Source organism: Heterocephalus glaber, unplaced genomic scaffold (genome assembly GCF_053883595.1).
Source record: "Heterocephalus glaber isolate CG9 unplaced genomic scaffold, H.glaber_assembly_v1.0 deba00001608, whole genome shotgun sequence".
Classification (NCBI taxonomy): Eukaryota; Metazoa; Chordata; class Mammalia; order Rodentia; family Bathyergidae; genus Heterocephalus; species Heterocephalus glaber.
The window spans coordinates 7717593-7737584 of NW_028258379.1; the positions used below are offsets into that span (position 1 = coordinate 7717593).

Consider the following 19992-nt stretch of genomic DNA (forward strand, 5'->3'; position numbering starts at 1 on the left):
AAGCTAATTGTGAGAAAAATAATTCCAACCTTTATGGCATTATTTTCCATTTGATAATGAAGTCTATTGATAATAAATATTTAGTATCTACACATTAACAGACATGGATAACTTTTACTTATCTATATTGGGCTAAAATATGTGTTTGAAAGTAACACTGCCTTCTTAAAACCATTCTTCTGCTTGGATTTGTCTCATATTTTATACAAGTACTTTTCTCCTATTTTATTTGAAATCAATTTTTATTCTCTTGCTCTCTGCCTTCTAGTTGTGCTTGTCCATTTAAGGCTTATAGATCTTTGCACTTAGCTTTTGTGCTCTGTCTTCCATTCTCCACCTCATTTGGCTGCTTGCTCCCTAATGTAGATTGTACTAATCCAGTACTCTGCCTCCCTACTCTGCACTTACCAGTGCTCTTCCGTTTGAGTTCTTAATCTTCATTCTCTATCCCTTCATCTTTCTCAACTACTGTTTCTAGATGGTTTATAGATTTTTATATTTTTCCTGTTCTCTGATACAATATATATCTTCCTTTTATGTTCTAAAAATATATAAGATCTGTGTGTATATGCCCAAATTCTCTCAATGATCTTAAAAAAAAATTAACTCTCCTCCTTGGAGTAGTTTTTTGGTTTTTTTGTTTTGTTTTGTTTTTTTGTACCAGTGATTGAAATCGGGAACTTCCACTTGCGAGGCAGGTGGTGGAACCACTGAGCTAAATCCCCAGCCCCTGGCATATGTGTTTCAAAAAGATAAAGAATGTATACACTGATTAACCTATACACTTATATAGTTTTATACCCTGAAAGATAGTCAAGGTGTCATTCCCAAATACATAAATACAACAGAATTTTTAAAAGGACAACAATCAGGCAAAGAGATAAAACTAAGCTTTGTTCAATAGGCCTGCTGAAAATTATTGACAAATTTGCCTCTATTTTCAGGGGTAACTTGATTCACAAGCATCATAATTTTAAAACTAGTAGCACAGAAAAGAATCTATTTCTAGTTATTACACTTGAGAAGGAATTTCACCTACGACGCTCCTAAAAACAAATCACAGCATAACATGAACAATGATTCCACATAATTCATAATAGAGTTTTACCTGAGTAATTATTTTTAGACCCCTTTGAATACCACAAACATGAAATCCAGCCAGCCGTGGTGCTGCATGCCTGTACTCACAGCACAGAGGAGGCTGGGGCAGGAGTATCGCCATGAGTTCGAGACCAGCCTGGACTACAGACCAAGACCCTGTCTCCAAAAACCTAAAAAAAAATCAAAGTCCAATAAAACAATTATATGAAAAATAAATGAGCTGGGCATCCTGATGCATACCTATAATCCCAGCACTGAGGCTGACCTGAGGCAGGAGGATCACGCAAGTTTGAGGCCAGCCTCAAACTTCATAGTGAGACCTTGCCTCAAAAGAAAGAAAAGAGAGACAGATAGAAGACAGAGGAAAGAAAGGAAGGTGAAAGAGAGGAGAAAGGAGAAGAAAAGAGAAGAGAGATTTGTTCTGCTGCTGGTGAGGGCTCCCTTAGTTCCATCACAGCACAACAGAGAAACAGGGAAATGGCTCTGCGGGAGGAAATATTATATGGTGCAAGAGAAAGCTCACACTTTTTTATAGCTTGTTCTCTCAGGAAGTAAATCCACGAGGCTGGCATTAATCCCTTCTGAGGGCAAGTGTCTCCATTTAGCTAATTTCTTTACACTAAGCACCATATCTTAAAGGTTTCACTGCCTTATAACATTGTCACACTGTGACCCACTCTTCTAACACATAAATCTTTGGGGGACAATCAAATCCAGACCATAGCAACCCCTAAACTCATCAAATGTCAGCCATTGCTTATATGGAGGTCCCAAAGTCCTCCTTTAGTATTATTCTTAATAACATTCCCTTGCTTAATTTGTAAGACTTAAGATTGTAAATTCCCTTAGAAGAAATTTAAAACCTTAATAAAACAATCTCTAACATAAAAATGCTCTAGTTTTCAGGTGGCCTCAAAATCATATCAGATAGATTTGGCTTTGCAAATAGAAATAAGATTTAGATAATTCTAGCTTAACATTGTTTAGCTGTGAACCTAAATGGTAGTAATTTTCTTCCAAACTGAAGAAATTAAGTTTTGGTTTTTTTTGCTGCATCCTGCCCCCTATATTTAAAGTTTGTTTGAATGGGAAGCATTCTTTGTTAGTGTTCCATTAAAATTTGTACCAGATTAAATATAACAACGTGCTGGGATTAGGTTAAACAGCAGATTGCATCAATTCTGGAAGTCCTATACTCTATATAATTATAAGACATTAACAATTTATATGCGTCCTAAAATTTTGTTTATAATATCCATTAGCGTCTAATACCTAGATGACACATTTTAACTCCTTTGACAAGTTTTCAACTTTTGTGCAGAGGAAATTTACCAGAGATATAATCTTATCTAGGACTCTTACTATTTATAGTGAAACACTGAAATATCAACCTTTTTCTATATCTCTCCACAATTTATATTTTGTTTGCTTTTCTTATTTAGTGGAATAATTTATTTTGCAATCTTTGTTTTTGTGTTTTCAGTTATTATAATTTGCTTCATTTATTTAAAAAGGCAACTAGAAATGGATTGTCATATACTTTTTCCACTGCTTTTAGCCTAAAGGATAGATATCTTGACCATTCCAGTAAAATATACAGGTACGACTCATTTTTTGGAGCTTCAATTTTTACACTTCACAAGTAGATGGGTTTGTGGCAACCCTGTGTCAAGCAAGTCTTATCAGTGCCATTTTTCTAATGTGTGCACTTCCTAGCTCTGTGTCAGATTGTATTAATTCTCACAGTATTCCAAACTTTTACATTATTATTATATATCTGTTGATCAGTCAGAAGCCATCAACAACCATCATCAGCAGCCGTGGAAGCAAGAACCTGCACCAGCAAAACATCTAATGGCTTGCCTAAAGTTCAGATGAGCATCAGCATTTTTAGCAATAAAATATTATTACCTATGTACTTTTTAGACATAATACTGTTGCACAATTAACAGACTACAAGTTGTGAAAGCAAAACTTTTATATACACTGGGAAACCAGAAAAACTGTGTAATTTGCTTTATTGTGATACTTATTTTATTGTGGTGGTCTGAAAACCAAACCTGGAATGTCTCTGTATCCCCTTTTTCACAGGTCATTAGAAAATTAAATTTCTTGCCTCTTTTATTAGCTTATTCCAAGTTTAACTACCTTTGTCTTATGAACCTTAAGAATCCTAATGCTCCTAATATATAGCTAAATCCTATTACTTTATTTTTTATTTTACTTTATTGTTTAATTTATATTAAAGATATCAAAAATAGTACATATAGAGTTGTTCTTCTAGCCAATACATGAGGAAAGTTGACTTGATAGTTGTTATCCCTTTTAATCATGTTATAAAATCATAGGACTAGGAGGGATATAAGATCTCAGGTTTTCAGGAACTAATTGTTTCAAAAGCATAATAGACAAAGAAAAATGCCCAGCTTTTTTACCCTGTGAAAATCTATAGTGCTATTATAGCAATTTGAGGCTTCAGTTTGGAATTTAGGTGATTAGACAAGGTGAGATTTCTATCAAATATTTCTGAACTGTAAGGAATAAAGCAGGATTGCCAATATAAAAGTTCTCTGGATTTTCTAGGTCCTCAGGTTTTATCCAGTGATCCTGAAAACCTAATACTATATGTTTTAAAAATATATCAGTGTTTGGGGAACTACAGAGTATGGTTTATAGAAAGCCTGGTTTATAATTATCTTTAGTAGTGAAATTTACTACTCTGCCTTTCTTCTTTTTTGGCTAATTTCACTCAGTGCGCTATTTAATCTTTAATTACAGGCCACAAAAGAAGTAATAGAACGGGAAGCACCAGGGATGGCCCTGGCAATGCTGATGGGATCACTTAATGTTACACCTCTGGGCATGCTCTCTAGGTAAGAAAGACACCAGCGTGTTACAAAGAAATTAATCCAAACCACTCATCAGTACAACAGTATGAAAAATCTGAGAATCTTTAGTACGAACACTTAAGTCTACCCCCCTTTTAACCCAGCATTAGGGTCTTAGTATCCTGTGTAAGCTAAATCGTGAACAGTCACTTTTTTTTTTGCACTTTATGCTTGAACTTTTAGAGACTAATAGCTGCTGAAAATTATCATAATCCAAAGAAAAGCCCAGTTTATTGATGCAAAATTACTTTTTGTGTTTGTGATCATCAATTGATACTTCTCAATTGTAGTTAAAAACTAAACAACAAAGTTTATTAAAATAACTTGTGCTCACAAGTTAGGAATGTTTATTCCAATTTGTAAATAGACATATTGATGTGTGGTCATGATGAAGTTTATTCATATTGGTAATCTTGGCAACACGATGTATTTAAATTATATTAAACTAAGAATATACTACTATATTAAATTAGTAATTTAAAACTATTCCTTTATTGACAGAGATGTTGACATCCATCCTCACTATGATAGCTTAAGTGGTACTAGTTTAGCAACTCTTAGATTAAAATCCCCTAAATAAGGACAGTGTACATCATTTAAGTCACAGGTGTCAACTTAATCATCATCTTTGATCCAATAACCATTAATTAATACACAGTTAACCCAAAACAATCATAATATATTCAGCAACTTTAAAATTTTAGAATTTTACAAATCATTTATAGCCATTTATATTTTGTATGTAATATGTATGTAAAAGTAAATGTATCCATTTAACTATATAGAATGTGATTTATGATATTCTCTCCATTATTCAGATTAATTTTACATCTTGTCCATGCAGCCACTGGAAGCACAGCTACAGGAGGATAAGAGTGGGTCATTAGTTACTATATACTCTTTACTTTTATGTGGTACTGTTTTATGACATTTAATTTAGAAAAAAGCAAATGAAAAATTAACATAGCATGATAAAGATTTTTTAAATCCATGCTTGTCTTTAAGAAACTCAAGTTTATTTTCTTTGATACTTTTTTTTTAAACTCTTACTGACCTTACCCACACATAATGTAGTCAAAGGTAACATTTGATTCCCTTTTTCCTATGGAACTTTGCGGGTTTTTAACATGAAAAGAACTCTGTGGTATACAGGGAATATAGTCAAGAAAGAAATGTCATGTCTTATTAATACTTTTTGTAATAATGTTTTAATTTGATGAATGTAATAATATGATTAATTATGAGGTCCTATATTAAGCATTAGGGATTCTAAGGATGGAAAAGAAAATGGGACATGATCCCCATTTAAGGTTCCCACAATTTGACTAAAGTCATTCTTTGCAATTGTTGAGGCAACTCTTTGAAGATAGCTTCCTTGATCCAGTATAGAAAGTAAAGAAAATAGAAATTTTCTTATTGAAAGTTATTGGTGGATTACTTCCTCCTCTTCCTTCTTATCCTCATCATTACCAAGTGCTGGACTACTGAGTAAGTAAAAAGTTAGCTCACAAGAGGTAATTCTAAGTGCTTTGGAACAAGTCCATTACCTTTATCCTGGAGGCCTCAAAAACTAATATGTATATATAGTATGGTAACACCTTCTTTTGGCTTTTCTTTCTGTTTATTGCTGATTTAATTGAAAGTTTATTTACAAATTTTGGAAAAGAGTGTATATTAGTTATGTGAAAGGAAACAGATATTTCCTTGAATTTTCATTTTTAAGAAAACTAATCAAGATTTCTTAAAATTATTTTTTTTAACAATCATGATTAGATTGGTACTTCCTTTGTACAGCTTTGACATTTTGTTTGCACTTTGGGATTTGTACATGCTTCTGTTATAGAACATTTCATACTATATAGTAATTAGTTACTTATCTGCATTTCCTGATTTGTTATACATCCATTAGCACAGGAACTTGTTTTGATCTTGTTTTTGTATTTATTTGGAGATTGAGGATGACTTAAGGACATTTGTTATGGTGTAAAGTCAGTAAGGATTGGACTTGTATCAGTTAATGTGGCATTTTAAATTATTGTTACCATAATTTTATTAGTGCCTCTTAATTTTACAAAATATTAGGTTTCAATGTAAATTTTTTATATATATTATTATTCTTTTATTATACCTCCCTTCCTTTCACCCTTATTCCATTGCTCTTGTCTAATAATAATGTCCCTTCTACTTTCATGTCTTCTCTTTTATATTCCACATATTACAGTGAGAACAAGAGGCTTGCCTTATTCATTTTTACATCCTCAGTTCCTAAAACGATGTCAGGAACATAATAAATACTGAATTTAAAAGAAAAAATGTTTATATTTAATGGTTACTGCTGATAAATCAGTGTTTCACTCTAGTTCTAATAGCATCTTTTTTCCAGATGAAGTAATATATCAAGTCGGAGCCTTATCTTTCTATTTTTTGCTCTAAAGCAGCATTAAATTAAAATAAAATTTAGATTATTAGTAATGATTTCAATCTACTGTGGTAAGTTCATATCTTTGGGAGGGTACAAGTAGGTTGAGAAGTGGTGGTTAAGAGTATCATCTCTAGGCCTGGATGTGATGGCAAATGCATGTAATCTTGAGAGGCTGAAGTAGGAGGATCATGGCAAGTGCAAGGCCAGCCTGGGCTACATAATGAATGTAAGCCCACCCTGAACTACATAGCAAGGCCCTGTCTCAGAAAAAAGAAAGAGTGTCATCTGTGAGGCCAGACTTCTTAGACTCTACCCTGGCTCAACATCACTTACAATTACTTAAATATCTTTTCTGAGTTTTGTCATCTGCATAATGAGGGTTTATAATGGTACCAAATTTCTTGGGTCAAATAAGTTAACCTGTGTGAAGTGCCCAGAACAACAACTGATTCAAAATAATGCTTAGATATTGATTGTTCTTGTATTGGTATTTTTTAAGAGTTTTAGTTTTAGAGCAAGTTGGCTGGCAAAGGCTTCTGTTAGCTTTCTTTCATCAGTGGATGTCTTCATGTCTTTGTTTCTAAAGGAATGTGTAATTTCACTACATGAATTCTGAGATGACTGCTGTTTTCTTTCAGCATTTTTAAAAGAGTCTTCCACTGTCTTCTAGTTCCATGGTTTCTAAAGAGAAATGCAGCAGTTAAATTGCTATTGCCTAATGTATAATGTGTACTTTTTCATTGACTGCTTTAAAGATACTTTTTCTTTATCCTCGATGGCAGTAATTTGATTATGATATATCTTGGTGTGGTTTTCTTCGAAATTACCCTTTTGTAGTTTAGCAGTTGCTATACTGTTAGGGCTTACACAGCAAAGGAAACATCAGAGGTTAACTTAAGACATCATTAGTGATATATATTGTACTTGTGTTTTAAAGCCCCTTTGTGTACTTCTTTTAGTTAATTCACAGAGCATGATGAATCTGTAAACTTCTGTTTCTCATTAAATTTGGTTTTAATTATGTTTTTGGTCCCTTTGTCAAAGATCAAATAGTTCAAAGTGCTTGGAGATGTTTGTGCATCTTCTGTTCTGTTCCATTGATCTGTTTTTGTGCCCATACCATGCTGTTTTTTATCACTGTAGCTTTGTAATATGACTTTAGAACTGGGATTGTGATGCCTCATGCTTTGCTCTTGTTACCCAGGATTGCTTTTGCTATTCTGGGTCTCTTCTGGTTCCATAGGAATTTTAGAATTGTTTTCTCCACTTCTTTGGAGAATGCTGTGATATTTTGATTGGGATAACATTAAGTCTATATCTCAATTTTGGAAGTACTGTATGGCCATTTTGACAATATTGGTTCTGCCTATCCAGTAATAGGGAGTATCTTCCCATTTTCTGATATGTTCTTCCATCTCCTTTTACAGAATACTGTTGTTTTCCTTGTAGAGATATTTTACTTCCTTAGATTAATTCCTAAGTATGTAATTTTTTTGGTGCTATTGTGAATGGTAATTTTTTTTCTAATTTAATTCTCAGTGAGTACAGGAATGCTACTGATTTTTGAGTATTGACTTTGTATCCTGCCAGGCTACTGAATTTCATTATTAATTCTATTAGTCTTTTGGTGGAATTATGTAGAGGGTCATGTCATCTGCAAATAATAATTTAACTTCCTTCTTATCTGTATCCCTTTTATTTTTCTCTTAATGTTATTGCTATAGCTAATGTTTTAAGAACTATATTGAACAGGAGTGGTGATAGTGTATATCCTTGTCTTGTTCTTCATTTTAGAAGCAAAGATTTCACCTTCATCCCATTTAGTATGATATTGGCCATTGCTTTGTCATAGATGGCTTTTATCAGACTGAGATAAAGACCTTGTATTCCTGTTTTATTCAGGGTTTTTATCATGAATGGATGTTGGGTTTTGTCAAATGCTTTTTCTGTGCCTATTGAGATGATCGTGTGATTTTTGTTCTTACTTCTGTGTATGTGATATATTATATTTATTGACTTGCCTATGTTGAACCATCTCTGCATCCCTGGAGTGAATCCTTCTTGGCCACAATGTATGATTGTTTTGACGAATGGCTGCATTCTGTTTGCCAGTATGTTATTGAGGATTTTTGCATCTTTGTTCATTAAAGAGATTGGTCTGTAGATCTCTTTTGGGGGGTGCCATTTCTGGTTTTAGTATCAGGGTAATGCTAGTTTCCAGGAATGAGTTTGACAGTACTCCTTCCCTTTCAATTTCATTAGTGTTAAAGGAATATTGCATTAGATCTTCTCTAAAATTCTTGTAGAATTTGGCAGTGAGTCCATCAGGACCTGGGATATTTTTATTTACTAGTTTCTTTTTCTTCAATTTCACAGACTGATAATTGGATTATTCGGAATTTTTATATCTCCTTGGTTCAGCTTTGGTAGTTCATACATATCTAGTATAATCTATCTATTTCTAGATATCCATTACATTGAAGGACAGGTTCTCAAACTAGCCACCAATCTTGTGGATTTCAGCAAATTCCATTGTGATTTTGCTCTTTTCATTTCTAATTGCATGTATTTCTGTCTTTTCTCTCATTATTTTGGTACTATTAAGGGTTTATTTTGTTTAATCTTTTAAAGAGCAAACTCTTTGATTCATTGATTCTTTGTATTGTTTCTTCTCAATTTCATTAATTTCTGCTCATATGTTTATAATTTCTTTCCTTCTACTAGCTTTGGGTTTGGATTGTTCTTATTTTTCTAAGGATGCATGATTAAGCTATTTGAGTTCACTCTGCTTTTCTGATATGGGAGTTCATTGCTATAAACTTCCCTCTGACTCTTTTCATGTTCCTTAGGTTCCAGTATGTCATAGTCACATTATCATTTGAATGTAGATACTGTTTTAATTTCTTCTCTAAATTAATCTGTGACCCATTGATTATTCAAGAGGATATTGTTTAATGTGTTTACATGGTTTCTGTGGGGATTTTTGCCATTGATTTCTACTTTTATTGCACTATGAACCAGTAATATGCATGAGATAATTTGATTCTTTTGCATTTACTTAAGCATGCTTTGTGGGCTAGCATGTGGTCTGTTTTGGAGAAAGTCCCACGTGCTACTGAAAAGAATATATATTCTTTTCTTGTTAGGTGGGACACTCTGTGGATATCTATTAAGTCCATTTGTTTGAATGTTTAGTTCAACTCTAGTATTTCTGGATTGATTTTTTTTTTTTTTTTTTTTTTTTTTGGTCTACTGGATCTGTCCATTTGTGACATTGGGGTATTGAGGTGCCCCCTTATAACTGTATTGGTTTTTATCTGATTTTTTTGTCTATTAGTGTATATTTCATGAAGATGAGTATGCAGGTATTTGGTGTATATATGTTTATAATTTTTAATTCTTCTTGTTGAATTCTTCCCCTCTCCAACATGGATTGGCCTTCTTTGTTTATTCTAATCAGTCTCTGCTTGAAATTCATTTTTTCTGACATTAGGATACCAACTCCTACTTTTTTCTCGATTCCCATTGTATGGAATATATCCTTTGATTTTTAATCTGTGAATTTCTTTTTAAATTAAATTTGTTCCCTGTGTACTACATAGTGTTGGGTTTTGTTTCCTGATCCGGTCTGTCAATCTGTATCATTGATTGGGAAATTGTGGCCATTCACATTCACATTCACTTATTACTTAAAGGTATTGGTTTATTCCTGTCATTGTTTATTTTCCCATTGCTGATTTCTTTTGTTCCCCTGTTGATTAGCTGTCACCACCAAATATATTCATTCTTTTTGACTTATTGGCATTGTTTGCTTTATTGTCTCTTTTTAAGATATCCTTGAGAATTTTTTGTAATGCTGGTTTGGTGGTTGCGAATTTCTTGAGGTATTCCTTGATATGGAAATACCTTATTTCTCCATCAATTTGAAAGGAAATTTTTTTCAGGATACGTAAGTTGGGGATAGAAGTTATCTTTTAGGGCTTGAAACACTTCACTCAAAGCCCTCCTGGCCTTTAAGGTTTGTGTAGAGAAATCTGCTATAATTCTAATGGGTTTACCTTTATGTGTGATTCATTGCCTTTCTCTAACAGCTTTTAAGATTTTTGTCCCTGTAATGGACTTTTGGTAGGTTGAGTATAATGTGATGTGGAATGGTTGTCATTTAGTCAAGGCTCTTTGTGCTTCTAGATGCCTAACTTTGTCTGTATGTTGATTTCTTTTCCTATACTTGGGATTTTTTTCTGCTATTATTTTTGTGAACTTGTTTTTTATATCATTTGTGTTGATTTCTGATTTTTTCACTTATCCCAGTTATTAGATTAGTCTTCTTTGGATATCATCTAGCAGTTGTTGGATGTATTTTGCATGTTCTCTTGTTGTTTTAAGGTATCTTTCAGTAGTTGGTCTTTGAAGTCACCATTGTATTCTAGTTCTGAAATTCTCTCCTCACATTGGTTGGTTCTGCTGCCCATAGTTTGATAATGATTTTTAATTTCCCGGATTTCTGATTGGAATCTTTTCATGGACTCTTAATTCTTTGGTAAACTAGTCATTCGTGTTTTATATCATTTTGTTTAGCTTATCTAGGTTTTTATTTGTGTTTTCTGAGAGCTCCCACATCTTTTTGCTTATTACTTCCTTTATCTGTTTAGTTATATCTTCTGTAATCCTGCTAAGTACCTCTTTAACTGTTTTCTAACCTCCTCTCCTATCTTTTTGACTAATTCAGGTGGTTTATGCTATTCTGGCCCTTTTTGCTTCTAGGATTTTCTTGGGGAAAGTTGGGAGTTTTGGAGCCATTTTGTGGCCTTGCCTTCACAAGTTTCTATTTTTGTTGTTGCTGTCGTTTGTCTCCTTGTTTTTTGTGCTGAGGCTTGCAGGCTCATTACAGTGGAAAACTCTGTTGCTAGTACTGTGTGTAGACCTCTTTAGTTGTCTAGTTTTCAGTGATGCCCTCTGGGCATGTCTACTTATTAGCTTGTCCTTCTGTCCCAAGGTCCAACCACCTCTGTTTATTTGGGAGGGGGGTTGCAGCATATTTGGCCCAGTATCTAGTTTTCCAGGAATGGGTGCAGTATTGATAATGACATCAAGGTGGTTCCAATATTGGCATCCCAAGAAAACCAATAAACAATTCTGTCACCCTGGCTATTGTAATAAAATCAGCAAAAATAATAGCATCAAAGAAAAACCGAATATTGACAGATCCTAAGTACCAATAGTGTACCACCCTGCACTATAAAAAAAGATATCTATTATTGTAGTGTAAATACTAATACCAAGTATTGACCTATAGTAAATATCTAAATGGAACAACTTTACCTCCACTAAGAATGGAACAGTGTTCAATAATAATAACATAGTTAACAAGCTATCTAAAGATTCATAACGCTTAACAATTATACTAGTAAAGGTAGAGGAGGTGGGAAGCCAGAGAATGCAAAAATTAAAACTTGAAAAATTAACCAAAAATGAGAAAGAAGAGTGAGATGAAGGTCCTACTGAGGAGTAAAAGGAAATTAATAGTGTTAGAAAATAGTCACAGAAAAGATTGAACAAGAAAAAAAAGAACAAAATATAGGAAATAGAAGAAAAATAAGAAGAAGACAAGTTAAAAGAAGAAGAAAGAAAAACAAAAACCTAAGACCGCCCAAAAAGTGAAAGAAAGTGAGAAATAATTAAAAATTTAAAAGACTGAGTCAAAAGAATTTCTCTGTGTTTTGAATGAATGGTTTCTTTCCAGTATCTCAGACTAAGACTCTAGCCAGTCACAGTTTTCTTTAGCTTTAGGATATGTGGGTTTTTTAGGTGTCCTGACTGCATAAAAGTCCCTCTGTCCATTCACCCCAGACTATGATAATTGCCCAATCTGAGGCATGTCCTTAACTCAGATTGGTAGATAGGCAAAGCAGTTATCCCTCTTGTCTCCAATGGGCATAAGTCAGGGTAGGAGTTCAAGCAGACTGTTGGACTTAATGTCAGCACTCACCTGGTTTCTCCTTACAGACAATGTGGCCTAGCCTATGCCCAGTCAGAGCTTAAACTCAAGGGGTCTGTGTCGAACCCACCTCCTCTCTGTGGCAGTCTCCCATGATTATCTTTCACTCAGTCACTTTGTGTGGGAAACAGTGGTATCCCTGAAGCTGCTAGGCAGGTCAGTACTTTATCCCTAGATCTAATGGCCCCCTGGACTTACCTTCTCTCCCTAGGCATTGTCCTCATCCAGGATCAGGTTAGTCAGGTTAATCAGTGCCTCTGCATCCTCTTGCCAACAGGAAGCAAAACTTAAAGCCAGTTTGGAGTTGGTGGGTGGTTGTACTGTGAGCATTCAGCAGCATTACTCTAGATTTCTGAGACTCAGTGCTGCAACTATCAAAGCAAGTCTAAATCTGGAAGTTCCTGTCAATTTCCTGGGCTGCACAGTTCCCTCATTCTCCTTTCATTCTAGGATTCCTATAACATGGTATTTAGATTTCTTTTCCTTTTTAAAACTTTTTTCTCTATATTTTTCATATTATTTCTATAATCTGTCTTCAAATTCACTGGCTTTTCACCTCTCTCATCTCCATCTGCTTTTCAATTTATCCAATGAAGTTTTTATTTCATATAAACTATTTTTTGTTCCTAAATTTCCACTTGCCTGTTTTTTTATGATTCCAGTTCTCTAAGAACTTCTATCTTTACATTTATTTCAAAAATATTGACCTTTATGTCGTGAAGAATGATTATATTAGGTGCTTAAAATTATTCTTCTGACAGTTCCATTTTATGGCTCACCTTGAGGTTTATAGCTATTGGGTTTTTTTCCCCATAAGGATTGATCAGATTTTCCTGATTTTTTCTATATTAAATAATTGTAGGTTATGTCCTTGATATTTTAGATATTATATTGTGACTAAAATATTTAAAATCTTCTAGATTAATGTTAATTATTTAGTGTTAGCAATCAATCTTATTGGGTTCAGATTACAAATATTATCTTAAAATCCAGAGACAGTTGTTTATCTTTTGCTATACCATTAGGATTTAACCACTATATCCTTAAAGGAGTTAGCTTAAGACTTAAACAGTGATCTATATTGTACTTGTGTTTTAAAGGTCTTTCCTGATCTTCTTTGAATTTATTCTACATAAGCACAATTCACAGATGAGTCCAGGACTTGTATTAGTTCATCGACAGAATTAGAGGTTCCATCTCCTCCACCTGTCTCCAAGAGTTTTCCTATGCTCTCTTGGTTCCAGGTGCCCTCATTCCCAGTTATTCTAATTAGAAGAGATTTCTGGTGAAGTAACCTTTTGCTATTATATAGTTCTATACAACTGGAGCACTTTGGGGACAAAAGGGAAAAACAATTTTTTAAAAAGAAAGAAAGATTCTTCTCTAGCTTCATTAGACAATAGAAGTACCTTTTCTATACCCATTAACCAAGGAGTTAGGTCCTTTCTCTGGACTCTAGGTATTTAAACCATCATCATCATATTATTACAGTTCCACAACTAAGACTAGCTCCAGTAAGGTCAATTATTGAACTTTTAACTTCAGTCTCAAGTCTAAAATATCCTTTGTATTCTCTCCAAAATCACTAGAAGAAACTATAGTTAACCATCTTCCATCTTGGCCAATACCACAGAAGAGTAAGTGCACTAGCTCCTTAACGTGAGATCTTTAAAGTTATATCCTGCATTTACTAGCATTTAACAGCAGTGTGACCTTGAGCAAGTCACTTAACTAGGTTTAGCACTTTCTGTTCCAGTAGCTATGTGAATTGCCTACGACATAGCAGCATATAACCTCCCTGAATCTGTAATTTTTTCTCACTTTAAAAACCTGACAAATACTTTTTCTAAACTTCATTAACAATAATAGAGTAACTACTGTGATTATACATTAAGGAATTATTTATTTCAGGTTTTATTCTCAGTTCTATTCACTAACTTGATTTATAATCTCCACTTAGTTTTTTAGGGACATGACATAGTTTATAGAAATGTTGTAAGATCCTGTATAGATTTATTCACTGAAACATATCTAAATCATAAAAAGAAAAGCTACTGCTACTCTTTCTTTACCAAAATTTTCCATTATAAACCTAAATAGTCAATTTTTCAATTGTGCTTTAAATATTTAGTTCATTTTTAATTACATAGAATTTTCTGTATTATCCCTATTTTATGAAATAGAACATGAAGTCTTTAGTTTTTGATCTATGAAATGAAATAAGGCCTATCTGTTTTTATCATTATTTGTCTTATTACTTACCATTATAGCCAGTCTGATCTTTATACCTTACCTGGTCAGAACTAAATATAGAAACTCTGATAAACACATGTACTATTTGGAGGTTATTTTTCCCTCTTGATGCCAAGGATAGTTTCATACTAATATTTATTAAATTTTTTTCTAAGGAAGAAAAAAACTCACTAAACTTAAAATTTTTTATCAGTCAAATTACCTTAGTCATAATTCGACAATGTCAAAGCAACATGGGTCACTTAAAATAAGTTGCAATAACAGTACTGTTATCTTAAAGGGTTTTTTTAGCCCCAACCCCAAATGTAATTAGCTTATAAAAGACTATAGGAAGGGAACAGATGATGACTAAGTAAGGAGCACCAGGAATCTGTTTCTTTACCTGGAAACAGGTGAACTTGTAGGATCTTTGTGATTTAAGTACTATGCAATTTAAGAGTCTATTTAGACTTGAAGCTTCCAGGGGAAGTCTTGACTGGTAAACTGTGGTTAATCTTGGTCAGTTTCCACCTGGTATGATAGTAGCTAACCATCTTTCAACATCCTAGCCCATGGCACACTGTTATTCTTAGAACAGCTTGTAGAAGTCAGAGTGGGCAATAGGACCCATATCCTCCAAATATTGGCAATCTGGATTCTTTTTGTAGATTACTGCTTTCAGTTGTAGAAGTAAAAACACAAACACAACCTGTCAGTTTTCGAATTTTTGTTGGCTATAGTGTCTTTAAGGGTATTCATAAGGACAGTACTTTCTTTTTTTCCTACATTTTTCTCTTTTCACCATTTTAGGAGCCAGATATTTAGCAATTAGTATATTCCAAAGCAACCATGTATATGGAGAAGTTTTAAAAGTCACTGTGTATGCCTAGAGTAAAAACGCAAGGTCTGAAAAGACATCAGATAATGTTAAGTTTACATCTAGGACTGGTCCCTGACATAGATACACCCTATAATAATTCTTTATAAATAGCATAACCTTGGGAAGGTGGAAAATCATATTTCTAAAATTACTATATTATAAGATTCACATGTACAGTTTTTAACAAACAATCTTGACACAGAAGGATAAAAGTACAGTCCATTTCAAATGAAATTGATAAATTGACAAAATATATGAGTAAGACCATATGGTGAACTTACTAGACAAGGCTTTAATACAACCGTCTTAAAGATTTTAAAAAAACTAAAAGACTAAATTTATTCATTTATATTCATTTACATTTATATTTATATATTATATTGGTAAATATATTTTTAAAGAGCCAAATATACAAGAGCTATAAAGAAACTCTTGTGTTAGAAAGTGTAATAACTGAAAAATTCAGTAGGAGTACTCAAAAGCAGATATATGAAAGTAGAAAAAAGAATCAGTGAACTTGGAGACAGGACACTTGACATTGATAAGTCTGAGGCAAAGAAACTAAACTGAGCCTGAGAGACCTATGGGATAACATTAAGAAAATCCAATATACACATTATGCAAGCTCCACCTAGGAAGAGAAGAGAGAAAGGGGCACAGAATTTGTTTGAAGAAAATAATAGCTCTAATTCCCAAATTTGATGTAAGATATGAACATATTCCAAGGTAGGATAACTTGAAAGAAACCCACACCAGAAAGCATTATAATTGAACTCTCAAAAGCCAAAAAAGAAAGAAGTAATATTGAAAGCAGCACAAGAACAACGACTCACTATATGTGAGATATCTTCCATAAGATATTCTTTTCTCGTTAGAAACTTTAGATGTTAGAAAATAGGGGATTTATAGATTCAAAGACCTGGGAGGAAAACCATCAACCAAGAATTCACTCTCTGACAATTGTCTCTCAAAAATGAGGGATAAATTAAGACATTCTCAGATAAAAACTGAGAGAAACTGTTGGTACTATATCTGCTGTACAAAAAGCTTAACAGGAATTCTTTAGGTTGAAGTAAAAGTATGCTAGACTCAATCTTTAAAAAGAAATTTAAGAAGACATTAAGAAGGATTTCAAGAGTAAAAGCATGGGCAATTAGAAAAGCTAGTATTATTGAGATTTTGATTTATAGCTATTCTTTCATAAATTTAAATTTTCATTATTTAAAGGACATTCATAGGACCTAGCTTCCAGTTCCATATGTAAAGAATACAGGAATCACCACTCCATCTTAACAATAAGTGAAAAGTTAAACAGATGGAAAATTCATTGTCTTGTCCAGGACCCATAATAGAGATAAGAAAATAGGGCAGACCCCTCGCCCAAGACTGGAAAGGCAGACACACACATACAATAATGGCTCACTGGTGCAGAGACTCATAAATGGAACTCACCACAAGAACAAGTATCAGAATAGGAAAACCAGAACTATAATTGATAAATTGTTAGAGGTTCATTGCAGACAACTCTCTGAGAGTTAAAAATTCCAGGAAGACCCAGTCATGAGGAGTCCCTAATCTTGTGAGTTTTACCACCTGGCTCTCATTGTAAATTTTGAAGAAAAATCACCACATAATTTGCAAGGGAAGGAAAACAGGAAATATGTAGAAATACAACAGAACACTCTTTTCTTCTTAATGTGTCCTGCCCCTGTGAAAGCTAGGTAGCAAGACCCTAACATTCTAGGGGAAAAAATCCAAGCCTAGCTCACATAGGAAAAGGGAAATATTCAACTACAGTCCACTCCTTTCTCTCCCACATACAGGAGGAAGGGGAAAAAAAAGAAAGTCTAGGAAACATTCATGAAGTTCATAATTCAGAGTCCTAAAAGGCTAATCCTAGGACTATAAAATGCTTCCCTTCCCCCCACAACTCACATGACATTACTAAATGACTATGTACAGCAGGTCCTTTTCCCAGTACATTATGTCCAGGTATCAAGAAAAAGTTATGAGGCATACCATAAGAAAAAAAACACACACAGTTTGAAGATACAAAGCAAGCATGAAACCATATACAGCAAGAATGTTGAACTAGCAGACTGGAAATTTAAAATACCTCTGATTAATATACTAAGGAGTCTAATGTATAAAGTAGATAGGGAAGAACACATAGGCAATGTACACAAGAGACTGAATTATTTTAAATGTACTGGAAATAAATGCTAGAGATAAAAAGCATTACAACAGAAATGAAGAATGCCTTGTTAATAGTTGGACACAGCTTGAGGAAATAATACCTGAACTTGAGTATTTTTCAATATAAACCTCCAAAACTAAAAAGCAAGAAAAACAAAGATGGTAGGAGGACCCAGACTATCCAAAAACTGTGGGACTACTACAAAAGGTATAATGCAGTCTAATAATAACAATACCCAAGTGAGAAGAGCGAAAAAGAAGAACTATCTGAAAAAAAAATGACTGAGAATTTCCCCAAATTAAAGTCACAAACTGTCTTAATTGCTTTTTTGTACTGTTATAACAGAAAATCACAGAGTAATATATAAAGAAAATAAATGTATTTCAGAGGGTGGCTGGAGTCCAAGATCAAAGATTCACATCTGTTGAGGACTTTCTTGGTACATCATGGCATAATGGAAGACATCACATGATGGGTAATGGGGGGAGGAAAGGAGGAGAAGGAAAGAAAAACAATGAGAGTAAGAGAGAATGCACACGCAGGAGTAAAGGAGAAAAATCAAGCCAAAATCATCCTTTTATCAGGACCCTGCTCCCATGATAAACCACTCATAAGGTCCTTCAGTAGGACCTTAATCTATCCATGAGGGTAGTGCCTTCATGACCTATTCATCTCTTAAAAGTCCTGGCTCTTAATGCTGTTACAATACCAATTACATTTCAACATTACTTTTGGAGGGGCATTCAAATCATAGCAGACACCGAGCAGGATAAATATCAAATATACACCTAGGCACATTGTTTTCAAACTAGAGAAAATCAAAGATGAAAAAATCCTGAAATAAACTGGTGAGTGGGAGCAACTTACCTATGAAGGAACAAAGATAAAAATCACATCTACCTTCTCAGACATGTATAAAAAATGTCTCATTTGGGGCATATGACATGAAAATGTACAAATGTACTAATAAAAACCATATAAAAATGTAATTTGTGACACTAAAAATGGATGAGGACAAAACAATAAAAAGCAGTTTTTATATGCTATTGAAGTTAACAGAGGAAATAATGAAAGATTAGAGCAGAAATAAATGAAATTTTAAAATAGAGAAAATCAACTAACCAAAAAATTAATTCTTTGAAAGATAAGAAAAACTGACAAAATTTTACTTACATTAGCTAAGGAAAAATGAGATGACTTAAATTATTAAAATCAGGAATGAAAATGGAGTTTTTCTGCTACTATAGAAATAAAGAGTATAAGACAAATTGGATACCTTAAGATGAAATGGAAAACTCCTAGAAACAACCTGAATCACAAAGCAATAGGAAATTTCAATAGAACCCTACCTTGTAAGAAGATTGAATAAATAATCAAAACACTCACTATATTTAAAATGCCTAGACAAATGGCTTCATTGGTAAATTCTACCAAACATTTAAACAGAACTGACATTAATCTTTCCCAAGTGCTTCCAAAACAATTGAAGACAGCACCTCACTCTGTGAGGTATGTTGTGATACCAAAGTCAAAAATAAACTTATAAGAAATCTACAGACTAATATCCCTTATGATACTGAGGCAAAAATCCTTAATAAAATAGTAGCCAGCTTAATTCAGCAGCATATTAAAAAGGACTATGCACCATGATCAAGTGAAATTTATCCCTGAAATGCAAGAATGGTGTCATACAACATATAAAAATATGCAGTAATGCCTCTGTTCACTAATGCTTCTGTCCACAAACAATTCAGCTCACAAACAGAGGCTTTCAGGAAAATTTTGCTTTCATTCGCGAAGTCCATATCAGGTGACAACACAACCCCATCCATCTTCTCCATAGGAACCTGAACACAGCCATCTTCCCCAGAATTGTGAAATAAGTTTGTGAAGCAAGGTACCACTGTACAGTACAATAACAGAAGAATGAAAGGAGAAAAACCAAACATGATTATTACAGTAAGAAATGCATTTGACAAAATTCAACATACTCCTTCAGCAATGTTTTGTAATTTTCAGTAGCTGTTTAATTACTTGAAGTTCATTAAGTTAACATCGTTATTCAACAACAGCCAAAAAATGGCTAGAGGACTTGAATAGCTATTTCTCCAAAATGGGCAGAGGACTTGAATAGGTATTTCTCCAAAGCTATACTAATGACAGATAAATAAGCTCATGAAAGAATCCTTAGCATTACTGGTCATTAGATAAATGCAAATAAAAACTACAACGGTATAATACTTTACACCCATTAGTATGGCTATCATAAAGTAA

General features: G+C 33.6%; 1 protein-coding gene across 34 annotated transcripts in view; it reads left to right on the forward strand.

Moving 5' to 3' along the window:
• Gphn (gephyrin) overlaps nt 1-19992 on the forward strand; it is a 589435-nt gene that overhangs the window by 266923 nt on the left and 302520 nt on the right. For 32 of the 34 annotated variants that reach the window (XM_087195039.1, XM_087195042.1, XM_021247567.2 and 29 more), the window contains one exon: nt 3880-3974. The exons of the other annotated variants lie outside the window; for them this stretch is intronic. In XM_087195039.1, coding sequence (XP_087051165.1) covers nt 3880-3974 — 95 coding nt within the window. The remainder of the gene's footprint in view (nt 1-3879; nt 3975-19992) is intronic. 34 annotated transcript variants of the gene reach the window in all.